The sequence below is a fragment of the Mus caroli genome, unplaced genomic scaffold (genome assembly GCF_978045245.1).
Source record: "Mus caroli unplaced genomic scaffold, Mus_caroli_1 scaffold_12, whole genome shotgun sequence".
Lineage (NCBI taxonomy): Eukaryota > Metazoa > Chordata > Mammalia > Rodentia > Muridae > Mus > Mus caroli.
Genome location: NW_028227267.1, coordinates 17,452,172 through 17,468,008, shown reverse-complemented (window position 1 = coordinate 17,468,008; position 15,837 = coordinate 17,452,172). Strand labels below are relative to the sequence as shown.

The 15,837-nt window shown below is 48.7% G+C and overlaps 1 protein-coding gene across 6 annotated transcripts in view; it reads left to right on the top strand.

Moving 5' to 3' along the window:
* Positions 1-11,218: 11,218 nt before the first annotated feature.
* The window catches only part of LOC110309203 (disks large homolog 5), a 120,925-nt gene continuing 116,306 nt past the window's right edge, over positions 11,219-15,837 (top strand). For all 6 annotated transcript variants that reach the window (XM_029469074.2, XM_085828426.1, XM_085828425.1 and 3 more), the window contains exon 1: positions 11,219-11,951. In XM_029469074.2, coding sequence (XP_029324934.1) covers positions 11,648-11,951 — 304 coding nt within the window. In that variant the 5' untranslated portion in view covers positions 11,219-11,647. The remainder of the gene's footprint in view (positions 11,952-15,837) is intronic.

Sequence of the window (15,837 nt, the reverse complement as noted above, 5' to 3'; positions counted from 1 at the left end):
CTCCAGCCAGAGTTTCTAAGTTGCAGCAATTCTTTTAGCAAGCTGCTTCTGTCTGGCTCTGCAGCCCTTCATCACCTCTGAGAGCCTGACTGGAATCACATGACTATTTGCATCTGGTTTGCATATGTCTACACCCACAGGACAGGCCAGCTCCTGAGTTTTAGCCTGTTCCTCAGGAGTTGGGCTTCATTCTTTTGAAAGCAGGGGCTGCTCTTGTATTACAGAGTTCTTGTAGACTTCTCAGCCACTCTCTGCAGTAGAAAATGCTGTTCCTGCAGGATAGGAGGCACACATTGCCAAAAGGGTGGGAAGGGGGCAGAATGCTAAACCTCAGATCACTCTTCAGGTCATTCTGCCTGTGCTGTCCCTTGGGCAGAGGCATTGCGGGCTGCAGAGAAAGGATCAAAATAGGGTCTGCTATGATCTCTGTGTTCAGGGAATGGGCATCGTTCTGACTTGCTCACGCCAGAGCTACGTCTATTCTTGGGGTCACTGGGTTTCAGAGCTGGGTCCTTGGTTGTGATGGTTGTATATGCTTGGCCTAGGAAGTGAACTATTAAGAGGTATATAGCCTTGTTGCAATAGGTGTGTGACTGTGGACATGGGCTTTAATACCCTCATCCTAGCTGCCGGGAATGGAGTCTTCTCCTAGCGGCCTTCAGAGGAAGATGTAGAACTCTCAGCTCCTCCTGATCCATGCCTGCCTGGACACTCCCGTGCTCCTGCCTTGATGATTATGGATTGAACCTCTGAACTTGTAAGCCAGCCCCAATTAAATGTTGTTTTTATAAGAGTTGCCTTGGTCATGGTGTCTGTTCACATCAGTAAAACCCTAACTAAGACACTGGTCTACATTAGAGAAATGAGGGTGACCTCATTGGAATTCTTGTCTGTATATCTGAGCAATTAACATGGGTCCTCTATCCTTCCCTTGTTCACCCTTCCAGCAAAAAGCCCAGAGCCCTGCTACACATGAGGCCAGGGTTGGGGACAAAGGCCAACACACCAGTGTTTAAAAAGATGAAAAAGTAACAGTCAGTTCAAAAAGGAAGCTGACACAGTTCCCTCCATTGAAGTTTATAACAATGAGAACCTCAAAAGGAAGTGCTGGCTTTAATCCCAGCCTTCTGGATGCTGAGGCAGGCTGATCTCTATGAATTCAAGACCGTGCTGGTTCCAGGACAGAAGGGCTGCTACACAGAGAAACCCTGTCTCAAAAAAGAAAACTACAACCACAAAAAAAAGGAGCAAAAACAAACGTCTCCAAAGATAGTAGGAGGGGTTTTTTTGGACCTAAGAATGACAGGAGTTTTGTCAGGAAACAAAGAAGCAGGCAACACAGCAGAAGTCACATTATTTTGTCCTTAAGATGTATTCATTCTATTTACTGTATGTGAGTGTTTTGCCTACATGTATTTATGGGCACCAAGTGTGTATGATGCTCAAGAAGGCCGGAAGATGGAGCTAGAGTTTCATCGGATCCCCTGGAACTAGAGTTATAGATGGTTGTAAGCTGTCGTGTAGGTGCTTGGAACCAAACCCAGGTCCTCTGGGAGAATGGCAAATACTCTGAACCACAGAACAGCTTCTCCAGCCCCCAGAAGGCACACTATACTGGTGTCGGGTAGTGTGAGCCAGTTGCTGGAGCACGGAAGCAGTAACGGGGAAAGCCCTTGCTTTGTCTTGATGGCAGTTGGGAGCTAGTGAAGACAAGAATCTAGAAGCTATTGTTTTGGTCTCCCTAGACTTCTTTACAGAGAAGTCTGATAAGACCTCTCTTGGTTCAGCTCACTATTAAACCACCAGTCCTTTTGGGAGAAGTACCTAGGGAGACTACAAAGAACTCCCCCTGCAGAGTGTGACTTCAAATGGGAGTCTGTAGAATGCACTCCTACTGGGTGCTTAGCCAAGAGGAGAGATAACTAAGGGTGGGGACCTGAGGATGGATTGCTGGCTGTGGTTTGTGTGATTGTGGGGAGCGGGGTGGTGGTAAAACCTGACTGAGACGCCAGGGGAAAGAACTGGGAGTTGAGCGAGGAATAATAATTGGTTTGGGATTAGCAAGCTGCTTCTTCACTCCACCTTTGCAAAGTGCAGTGGGTAGCCTCAGGGCTAGCCTAGTACCTGGCACAAGCAGGCACTCAATCAATAATTATTTATGGAGTCATTAACCATTGGGTAATCCTTCCTCTGGTTTAATCCAAGGTTGTCAAAGACTTCCAGTCTCTGATCCCAGGATTCTGCCTTGTCTTGTGTCCTCTGGACAGGATTCTTTACTGGAAATGGGCATGCCCTAGATTTTAACCAAGAGCACTTGGCTTCAGGCCATTCTCAAACTAGGAACAAAGCAAGAGGCAGGGAAATGTCTCCAAGGTTCACAAAGTTACAGAGAGTCAAAGTAATTTTTCCCCAAACAGGCCACCATCATTTCAGATATAACATTCATGTTCTGGGAAACATGGCACTTTCTCTCTCTCTCTCTCTTTTAAGATTTATTTATTTATTTATATGAGTACGCTGTAGCTGTCCTCAGACACACCAGAAGAAGGCATTGGATCCCATTACAGATGGTTGTGAGCCACTATGTGGTTTTGTGGGAATTGAACTCAGGACCTTTAGAAAAGCAGTCAGTGCTCTTAACCACCGAGCCATCTCTCCAACCCAACATGGCAGTTTCTTACAGAGAATTCCATTCTCGGAGCCCTGGATGGTGTGTGTGTGTGCGCGCGCACGGGGAGGGAGACAGAGGGGGCGGGGGATAGGACTCATTCCTTTAAGGAGCACTCTTAGATGTAACTGCATTTCCCAGGTTGGGTGGATGGAGAATGGGCCCTAAGAAGGATGCTTTTCCACTCACAGCCACCACACTCCGGAGCTCTGCACCAATCCCCACATGCACAAAGAGACAGACTTTGCCTGTACTTTTGCCTGACCTCTTGCACACACACACACACACACACACACACACACACACACACACACACACCCCACATGCACACACTCTTACAGACAGCCTGCTTACCTCTAGAACAGTCACTCCTGTGGGATGTCCTCTAGGGACAGCTGCAACACATCCATCAGAACATAAGTTCCGGGTCAGAAGCCCCTGCACCTCATCTCACTCAGCCTATAGGAAGGCCCAGTGTCTAGAGTTCTTTATTTGAAAGCTTCCCCATTAATCCATTGAGGATGCTGTGTGCTGCCCTTGAGTCCAAAGCAAGACCTAGGGAGAGTCTTGTGTCCGGGGTTACTTTGAGGGACTGTCGATTCCTAGACACTGAGGATACAGCAGTTATGAGAATATTTTCTGAAGAGAGAAACAAAATGAATGCTTGCCACAGACAGGGCACCAAAGACAGAAACAAACTAGTGCATCCAAGTGTAACTTAGTGTGCCAACAGGTTTTACTGGGGCTATTTAACAGGACTATGGACAACTTGTGGGTCACTATACTGTTGAGAAAAAGAAATCTCTCCTACCAACTGTTCGGTGTCTGTAAACCCTTGTGAAGGATGGGCCTTTTGAGTTCCTCACCAACGGCAATCTTTACTTGTCTATAAATCCGCAAGGGGCAAGGCCTGAGAAGCCCCTCTTTCTAGCAATTGTTAACTACATCTCTATCCTCAAGGACAGGTGGCACTCCCTAAGCCCCTCCCCATGACAGAACTTCACTGGAACCCATGGAGCTTCTACAGGTCAAATACAATAATCACAAGTGCTGAGACTTCAAGAGGGGACTGCCATGTCATGGCCAGAGACAGCATTCCACAGCAGCAAAACCACCCATTGGGGATGTTAAGTGTTCTTTGCTGACAGACCAGGGTTTTCTCATACACAGCCCTACTCAGTATGCATTCACTCAGTATTTCCCAGCACTAGATATCCCAGGCCCTGGTTGGCTTGGCTAGTTTCCCTGATCAGGATCTATCTCAAGGCAGAAAGCAGGAAGGTCAAAGGCCAGCTAGGTCCCTGCAGAGTTAGGGCTGAGATTCCTTCTTCTTGTTGGCTGTTAGAGGGAACTGCTGTTTCAGAATCAATCTCTGGTATCCAGATCCCTCCATTGAGCAGCTGGCAAGGGCCAGACCAATGCTTCCAATCCTAGGAATCTCTTTGCCTTCCAAGGCCTTTGCAATTATATTGGTCCCCCCTCGATATTCCAGAGTGCGGAGTAGTCTCCCAGGCTGTTTGTTTGATTGATTGATTGATTGATTGATTGATTTTTGTTTTCCGAGACAGGGTTTCTCTGTGTAACAATAGCCTTGTCTGTTCTGGAATTCTCTTTGTAGACCAGGCTGACCTCTGGTACTTTCAGAGATCCACTTGCCTCTGCCTCTCACGTGCTGGGATTAGAGGCATGTAAACCATGCCCAACTTTGGTCCCTCAGTTTTAATTAATCCAGTAACTTTATTTATACCAGTGAAAGGGTTTAACCACATTTAAAAAATGTATTTGTAGGTTCCAGGAGCTTAGGACATGTCTTTGGTGTGTGTGTGTGTGTGTGTGTGTGTGCGCGCGCGCATGTGCACGTGTGTATATGTTTATGCCAAAGAGAACTATGTTGGCAGTAGTGTCAATACGAGCTGACAAATGTTAATACAAGAGGGGACTAAAAGGTTAAAATGAGAGTAACTAAGAATTCAAAGTCTTTGCAAACAGGCTGGTAATGGCCCCCTCGGGCAGAGCACCATTTAAGCTAAAACACATGTAAGGACTCTGAATCAAAGGGTTAACACTGCCAGGCAGGTCTGGGCCTGCAGAGAACCTAAAGAGACTCCCCAAAGCTCCACTTGCCTACTGCTTCGATCAGACCTGCGTTCCTGAACAGGGGCACCTTCAGTAGAATCCCCTGCCCATCTGTCTAGGCAGGAAGAAGAGTGCTCCTGCTAGCCCTGTGCTGGCTGCTGTCACCCTGCCGTCACTTCAGGGGACATCAGAGAGAGTTTATAAACCTCCTCTGCTGGTGCTTCCTTTTGTGGTGGTTTCCTGCCCTGAATTCCTTGTGGCATTTTTAATTATTAAGCAATTATCTTTATTGTCCTTGTTTCTTTACAGTACTAGGGATCAAACTAGACCCTCTTTTTTTTTTTTAAGATTTATTTATTTATTTATTATATGTATGTAGCTGTCTTCAGACTTTCCAGAAGAGTACATCAGATCTCGTTACGGATGGTTGTGAACCACCATGTGGCTGCTGGGATTTGAACTCAGGACCTTCGGAAGAGCAGTCAATGCTCTTAACCACTCCAAAACTAGACCCCTCTTATATAGAAAGTACGTACTTCACCACTAAGGTACAGACAGACTTTGTCCACCAAAAGTGGGCTGTTGCCAGGTGTGGTGGCGCATGCCTTTAATCCCAGCACTTGGGAGGCAGAGGCAGGTGGATTTCTTAGTTCGAGGCCAGCCTGGTCTACAAAGTGAGTTCCAGGACAGCCAGGGCTACACAGAGAAACCCTGTCTCGAAAAACAAAAAACAAACAAACAAACAAAAAAAAAGTGGGCTGTCTTACTCAGGGCTTTATTGCTGTGAAGAGACACCACAACCATGGCAGCAACTCTTATAAAGGAAAACATTTAATTGGGGCTGGCTTATAGTGTCAGATGTTTAGTCTATTATCATAGTGTTAGGAAACATGGCACCATCCAGGCAGACATGGTACTGGAGAAGGAGCTGAGAGTTCTACATCTTTGTCCACAAACTGTAAACCACACTGGGTATAGTTTGAGCATGAGACCTCAAAGCCCACCTCCACAGTGACACACTTCCTCCAACAAGGCCACACCTCCTCCACTAAGAACACCTCCTAATAGTGCCACTCCCTATGGCCAAGCATACAAACACATGAATCTATGGGGGCTGTTCCTATTCAAACCACCACGTAGGCCTTCAATGCTAAACCTTTTAGTTCTTTCATTCCCTCATCTATTCAATGAGTAATTAAAAAAATTCATTGACACATAACATGTACCAAAGGCCAAAGACAACACATTTTCCTTAGTTCCTGTGACTTGTATATGTTTTGTTATACAGCTATACAGACAGTGGTAGAGAGATAGAGCAGGCAACAAGGGGAAGGTCCCCTCCCCCACACTTGCTACCTGAATAGGAGCTAAATGGAAATCTTTCTTTCAGTCCCGAGCCAGTTACTCTTCTGTCAAGAAACTGAAATCGTTTGTGCAAAACCTGCCACTACATGCCACCTGCCACTCTGCAATCTTCTCAGAGGGAGGCCAGTCAGAGCACCTATCTTAGACTGACTCCATTGTCGCTGTCCCATCGTTTTGCCCCACACAAGAGAACGGAGGCACAGAGGGTCACCCAGCTGGGGAGTTGTGAAGCTAACCTTCCAGTCAAGTACTCTGACCAGCACAAGTTGCCTGCACGAGCGCTGTGTTAAGTTTCTGTGGCCTCGTCAAGGGCTTTGGAGAAGTACCTAGCATTGTTTTCTTAAGTACTCTACCAAAGAGTGGGGGCTCCAAGGTGAGCACGAACTGGAGGCTCAGGAAAGGTAAGTAACCAGCTTGGGGACACAGCCAAGGACTGGAGACAGCTCTGGAGCGGGGTGGGGTGGTGAAGGGAAGGACAGAGAGATGATGTGAGGAAGACCAGAGGTTCTGGAGGAGGTAGGAAGGAAGGATGTCTGAGGTGGCTTCCGATTTGTAGGAGAAGGTAGGTGGAGTTGTTTGTTCTGAGTGCAGGTGCCTGTGGCTGCACAGGTCAGAAGAGGGTGTCAACTCCCCTGGAGCGGGAGTTAGCAGGCAGCTGTGAGCTTTGTGATGTGGGTGCTAGGAACCAAAGGCAGGTCTGCCAGAGCAGTGAACACTCTTTATACCCGAGTCACCATGCCAGCCCAGAGAATGATTTTCTGTGGGAACTGTAGTCAGAAGACAGTTCGCAAGGTGCCAGGCATGGAGCACTGTCGCACAGGGTGAGATTGTTCCTTCCTGAGGAAAAGAGAGGACTAAGAAGGGCCTCTGAGAATATGGAGCCCCAATCCTGTGTGGGCAAGAGGGGGAGGCCTGACAGAGCACAAGTAGAGAGAAGGTGTGTGGTCCTGTGTGGAAGGTGCAGGACATGGAGGGGTTTCTCTCATGGAGAGACTCTCCCACACTTTTTTAAGAATTGAAGGTGGGGGTTGGAGAGATGGCTCAGTCATTAAGAGCACGGACTGTTCTTCTAGAGGTCCTGAGTTCAATTCCCAGCAACCACATGGTGGCTCACAACCATCTGTAATGGGATCTGATGCCCTCTTCTGGTTTGTTTGACAGCTACAGTGTACTCATATACAATAAATACATAATTTTTAAAAAAGAAGAGGAATCAAAGGGAAGAAAGGCAGATAAGTCCAAAAAGAGAGAGAAAGAAATATTTAGGCCATTGAAGAGTGAGATGATAGGGGTGGATTCGAACATACAGACACCGTCTTTTCCTTCATACTTCTCATTGTGATTGGGTGTGCATAGATTTCCTAGAGCTTCCTTAACAACTGGACACAAACTAGGGTCTAAAACAATGGCTTACTGGTTCACAGTTCTTAAGGGGAAAGATCAAATCCAAGGGCTTGCCAAGTTGGTTCCTCTGAAGGCCATAGGGAGAATGTGGCCCAGGTCTTGCTCCTGCCTCTGGTACTTCCCACAGCTTTTCCTCTGGCTGGTCCACCTATCACTCCAGTCTCTGCTCCCCACTCGTGTGCTATCTGCCCCCATAGGTGTCTGAGTTCACATTTCCCCTTTTTTATTTGTTTGTTTGTTTGTTTGTTTGTTTGTTTGAGACTGGGTTTCTCTGTGCAGTCCTGGCTGTCCTGGAACTCACTCTGTAGACCAGGCTGGCCTCGAACTCAGAAATCTGCCTGCCTCTGCCTCCTAAGTGATGGGATTAAAGGCGTGCGCCACCACTGCTTGGCACATTTCCCTTTTTTTCTTTTTTTTAATTGTTTTTGCTGGAGGTGGTGACACACACCCTTACTCCCAGCACTCAGATCTCTGAATTCAAGACGAACCTGATCTACAGAGTGAGTTCCAGGACACACAGAGCTATATAGAGGAACAAACCCTGTCTTGAAAACCAAAACCAACCAACAACTCAAGTCAATAATAAATAATGAATAAACAAACACACAAGCAAACAAATACATGAATAAAAAAATAAGTTTTGGCCCAGCAGTAATGGCACACATCTTTAATCTCAGCACTTGGGAGGTAGAAGTGAATCTCTGTGAGTTGGAAGCCAGCCAGGTCTACAGAGTGAGTTCCAGGACAGCCAGGGCTATACAGAGAAACCCTGTCTCAAAACAAAAAACAAAAAACGAAAAAAAAGTTATGTGTTTGTATTCACATGTGAGGGCGTAGGTGTGTCATGGAGTAAATGTAAATGGTAGTCTGAGGAAAACCTCTATCTTGTACCTCGTGGAGGCAGGACCTCTCACATTGTTTGTTGCTATACTGTACACCCCAGGTTAGCTCAATTGCCCTTGACCTCTGGCAATTCTCTCATTTTACCTCTTGTCTGAAATGATAGCCATGTGCTATTGGGTCTGTCATTACTCACCTGATCTCAAGTTGTCAAGACTTGTGCAGCAAGTACCTTCTCCCCAGCACAAAACTTCCTTCCTGTACAAATCTGTATTTGTATGGGGGTGGGGACGGGGGCGGGGTCTGTGTGCATGTGGCACACGTTCATGTGGAGGTTAGGGAATAGCTTATGAGAGATGGTTCTCTCCTTCTACCATGCAGTTTCTGGGAATCCATCTCAGGTCATCTAGCAACTGCCTTTGCCCCCGAGCCAGCCCAGCAGCCTCCCTCTTCTCATAAGCACATCAGTTTACTCAAATGACCTCATTTAATTTCACTATGCCTATCCAGACACGGTTTCTAGGGAGGGGAAAGCTACAGAAAGGAGTTTATGCCAACGTGATTGGTTAAAACAACTCTAAACCATTACATCTAAAGACTCTCTCATCTCGAATTTATGTTTCACATAGACCTCAAGAGCATCTTATAAGGGATTCAACAAAAGCAGTGTGCACCACTGCCCAGCCCCTAGAAGTAAGTGCTCTTTTCAAATGCTTCCTCACTGATTCTTAGAAAAGGCTTCCTGGAACAAACTCCAAATCCCTTCACTGTCCTTCCAGAGTTACTGGAAGACGGTGGCTCTTCTGTCTTAAGCACCCTTTGGACATGGAGCTGACAGTTTGTTCTCTAATCATAAAAAGACTGGTGTTCAATTTTCATTCCTCCCCCCACTTCCCTTCTTCACCCAGATGTCTGCTAATCCAAACAAGAACTGAGATGGGCCCTCAGGGATGAGTTAGGATCTGTGGCTGCTCTCAGATGAAATAATGGCCAGCCAGAGAGAAGGTATCTTAGGGGCAGGGGATCGAGGAAGGGTCGAGGGACTCTGCAAAACTATGGCACCATGATAACAGCCAGCCTCCATTCCCCTAAATCCTTGTGTTCTAGATAGAATTAGCTGTCAACCTGACACAGCCTGAATCATCTGGAAAAAAAAAAAAGAATTCAGGGGAGTCACTGTCTTTTCATAACATTGCTCTATGGACAGATCTGTGATATGAGCATGTCTTCAGAGAGAACTGGGCAGGACAGCCCAGCCTACTTCGGGTAGTACCATTCCCTGGGCAAGTGGTCATGGGCTATATTAGGAAGCTAGCTGTGCATGAGCCTGGCAAGGGTGTCAGCATGCCCCATCCTCAGTGGATCCTGCTGTGTACTCCCTTGGCTCTAAGTGAGAATTCCTATCTTGACTTCTCTCAGCAATGGGACAGTGACCTGGAAGGGTTAAGTTAAAATACATACTTTCTTTCCCAAATTGCTTTTGGTCATGGTATTTGCCAGAGCAACAGAATATAATTAGGTCATCTTCTTGGTCACAGAAGCCCAGGCTATCTGATCAGAGAGGGATCTTCAAATGGTTTTGCTCCAGCATATTGGAATCCATGTTGGATTATAGAAGCCTTAAAAAATGATAAAGCCGGGTATGGTGGAGCACACCTTTAATCCCAGCACTTGGGAGGCAGAGGCAGGTGGATTTCTGAGTTTGAGGCCAGCCTGGTCTACAAAGTGAGTTCCAGGACAGCCAGGGCTACACAGAAAAACCCTGTCTCGAAAAACCAAAAAAAAAAAAAAGATAAAACTATCAAACTCAGCCCAGAAAACACATGTTCACAATAGTGTTGAGATTATTTCAGTGCCGCACCGACCCTGCTGAACTTGCTCATGAAGCTACAGCTGAGACCCCCTGGTCTGATGCTCTTCTCATCCCCCTTCTCCTGAAAAATACTAGGTGAGGGAATGTAATTGGTTCTCTTCCACCATCATTCTGACATCATTCCAACATCATTCTGAGGGTCTTCTTGGTCTAATCAAGATTCAGAGTTTGTTTCTATAAACAAACATGGCTTCTGTCAAAGAAGGACATTTGAGATGTCTTTGCTTTGGTAACGGTGCCATAGAAAGAGTTCTTGGCCGGCCATAGAAAGTAAGCCAGCGGTTGGAACACAGAACTTTGCAGTCTTCCCTGGGATGCAGATTCTGTTCCAGGTATGCAATTGTGCAGAGAGAGAGAGAGAGAGAGAGAGAGAGAGAGAGAGAGAGAGAGAGAGAGAGAGAGAGAGAGAGAGAGAGAGAGAGAAACTCTGTCCGAGAAGGTAGACAGTCTTGAGCTGAAGTCATTATGGGAAGCAAGGTAACTCTGTGATTTGCTATGATCTTGGGGCGACACCAAGGAGCACTTTTCTTGACAGAAATCTCCAAGAACCCACAGGAAACGCTCCTTATGCACACCCAGGTCCTGCAAACATCCACTGCCTTTGACTCCGGAGCTCTGATACAGGTGTGCAGGATGCTATTAACTGTGAGGCAGGTTAGGGGGTTTTATTGGGAGATTTTCTAAGAAAATCTTGGAATGGGGACAAATTCTGGAGAGGTCTTTAGATTGGAAATGACCAAGTGGGGGAGGGTTTTGCATTGTGTCCTTAGTTTGTTTTAGAATTCTTAGAAGACTCTGGACTAGGGGCAGTATGTGAACAGGATAGGAGCAGTTTCTCTCAGTAGCTTGTGGGCTAAGGGCCAGTGGGGTCCGGACCCTTCCCCTTCGCCCAGTGCTTCAGTTGCCTGCTACCTCCTCCAGGCCGAAGGCGGGCCGGGGAGGAGAGAGGCCAGAGGGGCGGGCCGCGGCTGTGCAGACGGCGGTGTGGGAGCTTCGGGGAGCCGGGCCGGAGCCGTCGGGCGCCCGGCGACATTTCCCCCCTCGGCGATCGCAGTGTGCGGCGGGGCGGTGGGCGCGGAGGCGGAGCTGGAGGGGGCATGCCTGGCTGCTGCGAGGCCTCGGGGCGCGCCCCGGCCGCCGTCCCCACCTCCGCCTCCTCCTTCTCCTCCTCCGTCTCCTCCTCCTCTTCCAGTCCCGCCGCCGCCGTAGCCAACATGGCTGCGCCCCGGAGCCCGGGAGGCGGCCGTTGAGAGCTACCCGATCGTCCCGGCCCCGAGGCTCGCAGGCCCCGGCCCATGGGCCCCGCCGCCTCGCGACTCCCGGCGCGCTAGGCTGCCGCCCAGTTCGGCGTGCAGCCCGCCGGCCTCGGGGAGCCCCGGCGCCGTCCGGCGGGGCGGGGCGGGGCGGCGCGGGCCGCCACCATGGAGCCGCAGCGCCGGGAGCTGCTCGCCCAGTGTCAGCAGAGCCTGGCTCAGGCCATGACCGAGGTGGAGGCCGTGCTTGGGCTGCTGGAGGCAGCAGGAGCGCTGAGCCCGGGCGAGCGGCGGCAGCTGGACGAGGAGGCGGGAGGCGCCAAGGCGGAGCTGCTGCTCCAGCTCCTCCTGGCCAAGGAGCAGGACCACTTCCAGGACCTGCGCGCCGCCCTGGAGAAGACTCAGCCTCACCTGCTGCCTATTCTCTACCTGAACGGCGTCGTCGGGCCGCCGCAGTCTACAGAGGGCGCGGGTGAGTGGCAGTCTCGCGCGGCCCCTCCTGCCCTCCGGCCACCCCTTCTCTGCAGCTCACCAAGGGGGGTGGGGGGCCGAGGCTCAGGTCGCAGCCACCGCTCTACCTGTATGGCGCTGGTGACACCTTCTCTCTTATCCTACCGGGGGAGGGACGGATGCCTGGAACCTCATTCACACCTCCTGCCTCTGTTCTGCGGTTTTCTGGGAACAATAACCCCCTCACTGAAAGCCTTGTCTTTCCTCTCCTTGTTGCTACTGCTGCAGAGTCCTCCGGAAGCCACCAGGTCTGGTGGCGGGGCGGAGGTCGGAAGACACCTCGGAAGGATGTCGGTCAGCCCCGTTTCTAAGATTCTCACGGTCGGCTAGCCCTTCGGGAGCCCGAGGTTGCAATCCGCAGGAAGGGAATATAGGCCAGGGGAAGATCCCCTAAATTCTGATCCCTGCCACCCTCTTTAGGTCACTCGTGCCTTTTCACTTTGTGTCCGTGCCCGTTTCCTTCTCGTCCCCTGTATCTCAGTCTCCTAACTCGCCCAGATTTGCTGTGAATTATGCACACCGCCTTCCCCGGTTTCTTTGGAAATTGTGGGCCCGGAAAAGTTGAGGAAGTTGCATTGCACCATGGGAAAATCTTAGTAGTGGTTGCTGTGGCTCAGTTCCCTCCCGGAGAGTTGGTGGAGGAGAGCTGAGCACCTCTGAGTGGTGCCCTTTGGAACCCCTGTGTTCTTGCTCTTGGAAGTGACTGAGTTGTAAGTGTGTGTAGGGGGAGGGGTGCTGCTGGAGTTTGCGACTAGTGGTAGGCTTGTCCTGACTGGGCTGTGGAGAGAGAAGCCAGCCTCTTCGACAAGGAAGAAGGCATAGTACAGAGGAAGGATGAGGGCTGGCATGTATGGTGTCTGTTGTGGCAGGAACTCTACCTTATCACATTTAATCGCTGTTAACAGCATGTGAACTATCCAGTATTCCTGCTTTGCCAGAGAGAAAACTGGCTTGCAGAGGTTTTAATGCTTAAAGGATTGAATGCTAAGGGTTTTGAATTATTGTCTATTGCTTTAAAAAAAAAACATATTCAGAGCCTGGAGACAGCAAGTGTGTCTTGCCCTTGTTTTAAGTTGAATCAATATACATAATAAAATCAATAAAGACACATGTAGAAGACCAGTGAATGAAGCGAGCTGGAAAAATAAAACTGCCCTTAGCAACGTGTGGGCCAGAGGTTGAGGAGACCCGTTTATGGGACTGTTAAAAGCTAGACTTATAAAGGGAGTGATTTTATTAGGTGTCTCTGGTAGCAGTTCTCATCTCCATGGGTCCTTCCAACCCTGTTTTCTCTAGCTGAAGGGAACTGATATACAGAGAGGCTAAACTGCTGCCACACAACAGAGCACTTCATGGATGCCCTTCTGTCTTCCCTTGGACTTTCGTATTCTGTCTCCCAGGCCTTCATGCTGTCCCTACGAGTATGGTTTAATGGAGTTCCTGGGCAAAGCCAGTAGTCTCTTTGAATGACCTTTCCAAGTGCAGCTGAGAGAATAAAGGACCTCGTCAGATACCCTTTTCATTCTAACTACTTCTATATATCTTTGGAGGAAGAAGTTTGTCAAAGATCTGCTTCTAGAAGTCTGTCTGAGGAAGCACAGAAGTTAGAGGGCAGCCAAGAAGTCCTCACGGGGACGTGCGAGTATCAGCCCTAGGAGTAATCTCTAGACTAGACAAACTAGAGGACAGATGGCCATGTGCTAAGTATGTCCCTCATGCCCTGTAGAGAAGGTGGGACCTCTGGTCTGATCTTTAAGGCTCGTCTCTTGCCCTCTAAGGAATGGGATACCATAAGGCTGGGATTTATCTCTAGAGCTGTGATTTTTAAAATCCATTTCCCCACACTTCAGAATTTTACTGCTTCAAAGAGGCTCATGAAATCCTTAAAAAAAAAATACTTGTTAAGGAGGTTAAGTTTGTTTTATTTAATAGGTTAGAAGAAATTGGGGTAGCACTTGATACGGCAAGACAACATCTGGAGGCTTTGGTGATTAGTGTGACGTGTGATGTGAGTCAGTGGGTGACCATGTGTCTTGGTAATACTGTGACTGGAGGAACATGGGGTTGAGTTATGGGGGGAGCAGGGGCTCCTCTCCGGGGCCTGACATGCTGCTGTTGAGCATATTGTATCTTATCTTCACCACCTTGTGGCCACCCCAGTGTCACAGAGGGGTGTCTTAACATCTTCATTACATTGAGTTCCCAGGGCCAGTGTCAGGCACCAGGAAGATCAGAGGACAGGAAGGTGACAGACACCAGGAGCCTCTCTCTTATTTCTTGTCTTGGGCAGTTCCTCCTGTTAGCTGAGACCAGGCCTTCTCACTGCCATTTCAAGAGATTATTGGTGTTAAAGAACTCTGCTATCTTGCTCACACATGGGTTTGTAGGGAAGGAAGTGAATTTCTTTGCCCCAGCTGGTGACAGAGAGGTGGAAACTGCCATTGACTGGATGATGGGGTCTCTTGTGTCTTTAACTGTGTCAGAGTTGAATTTGGTTATTGCTTCAGTGTTTTTCTTATGCTTTAATTGCATCTTCTGATTTCTCTCACAGAGATCCTTGGGTTCTCCTTCTGCACAGGGCCTCAGGGTCTACATAGTGGGGCCCAGGATGCCCTGCCTCCTGCCTTAGTCCTTGGAGTAGGGCGAAATGTCTTCAGGGAGGGATGAGATGTCCAGCTCCAGGGAATTGGCTTGGTGGGCTGGAGTGAGGCGGCCAGGCGACTGTCCATGTATCTTAAGGCCTTGGATTAGTGGGACCCTTTAGGGGAGATGATGGATCTGTTGAGTGACAGATACAAGAACAGATACAAGGCTTTTTGCTTTCTTACAAACTGTGCACTGTATGACTTTCTCCAGCACTTTTGCTTGGACCTAGTGTGGCTCTGACTAATTGCCATCTAAATGTCAAGGGCTTCTTAAATGGTTTTGTGCCAGGCTTCTCTTGGAAGACCGAAACTGGCTTCCTGCTGGATCTCACCACCCATGTGCTTAGAATTGTCTTGTCTCTTCCTGTCCCTTCCCTCCTCCTGTGCCTTTTCTTCATTTCCTGCAGAGAGGGAGAGAGATGCTGTCACTAACACAAAGAGACTATCATAGGATCATCTGCTGAAGAAGTGGAGGGAAAATTGGAGGAGAAAGTGGCACTTGAGTTGGAGCTGAAAGGGAACCTGCCATCCATCCATCCATCCATCCATCCACCCACCCACCCATCCATCCATCCATCCATCCATCCATCCATCCACCCACCCATCTATAGGGCTTCTCTGTATAACAGCCTTGGCTGTCCTCGAACTAACTCTGTAGATCAGGCTGTCCTTGAACACATAGAGATCTGCCTGCCTCTGCCTTCCAAGTGTGGAGATCAAAGGTGTGTGCCATCATACCTGATTTTTTTTTTTAAAGATGTATTTTATGTGTATATGTGTTTTGCCTGCATGCAGAGGTCAAGCGAAGGCATCAGATTCCCTGGAACTTGAGTTACAGATGGTTGTGAGCTGTAAGGGAATTGAACCTGGGTTCTCTGCAAGAGCAACAGGTACTCTTAACCACTGAGCCATCTCTCCAGCCCCCTGGGAGCAGGGCTTGGAATGCAGAGAGGGTTGTAGGGAGGACAGCAAACACTGAAGGGACTGTAGAGGATACAGGCTGCTGGAACAGAGAGGATTGCCATTGAATGTGAGGCAAGACTGCCTCGGGGATCCAGTGAGAGATTTGCACGTTCCTTGATATATAGGCGTTATAGAAGGTGAGGCTGGAAGCGTTTTTTTTTTTCATTTTTTTTTTGAAACGGGGTATCCCTTTGTAGTCCAAGCTGGCTTCAAACTTGTGGACGTCCTCTTTCCTTAGCC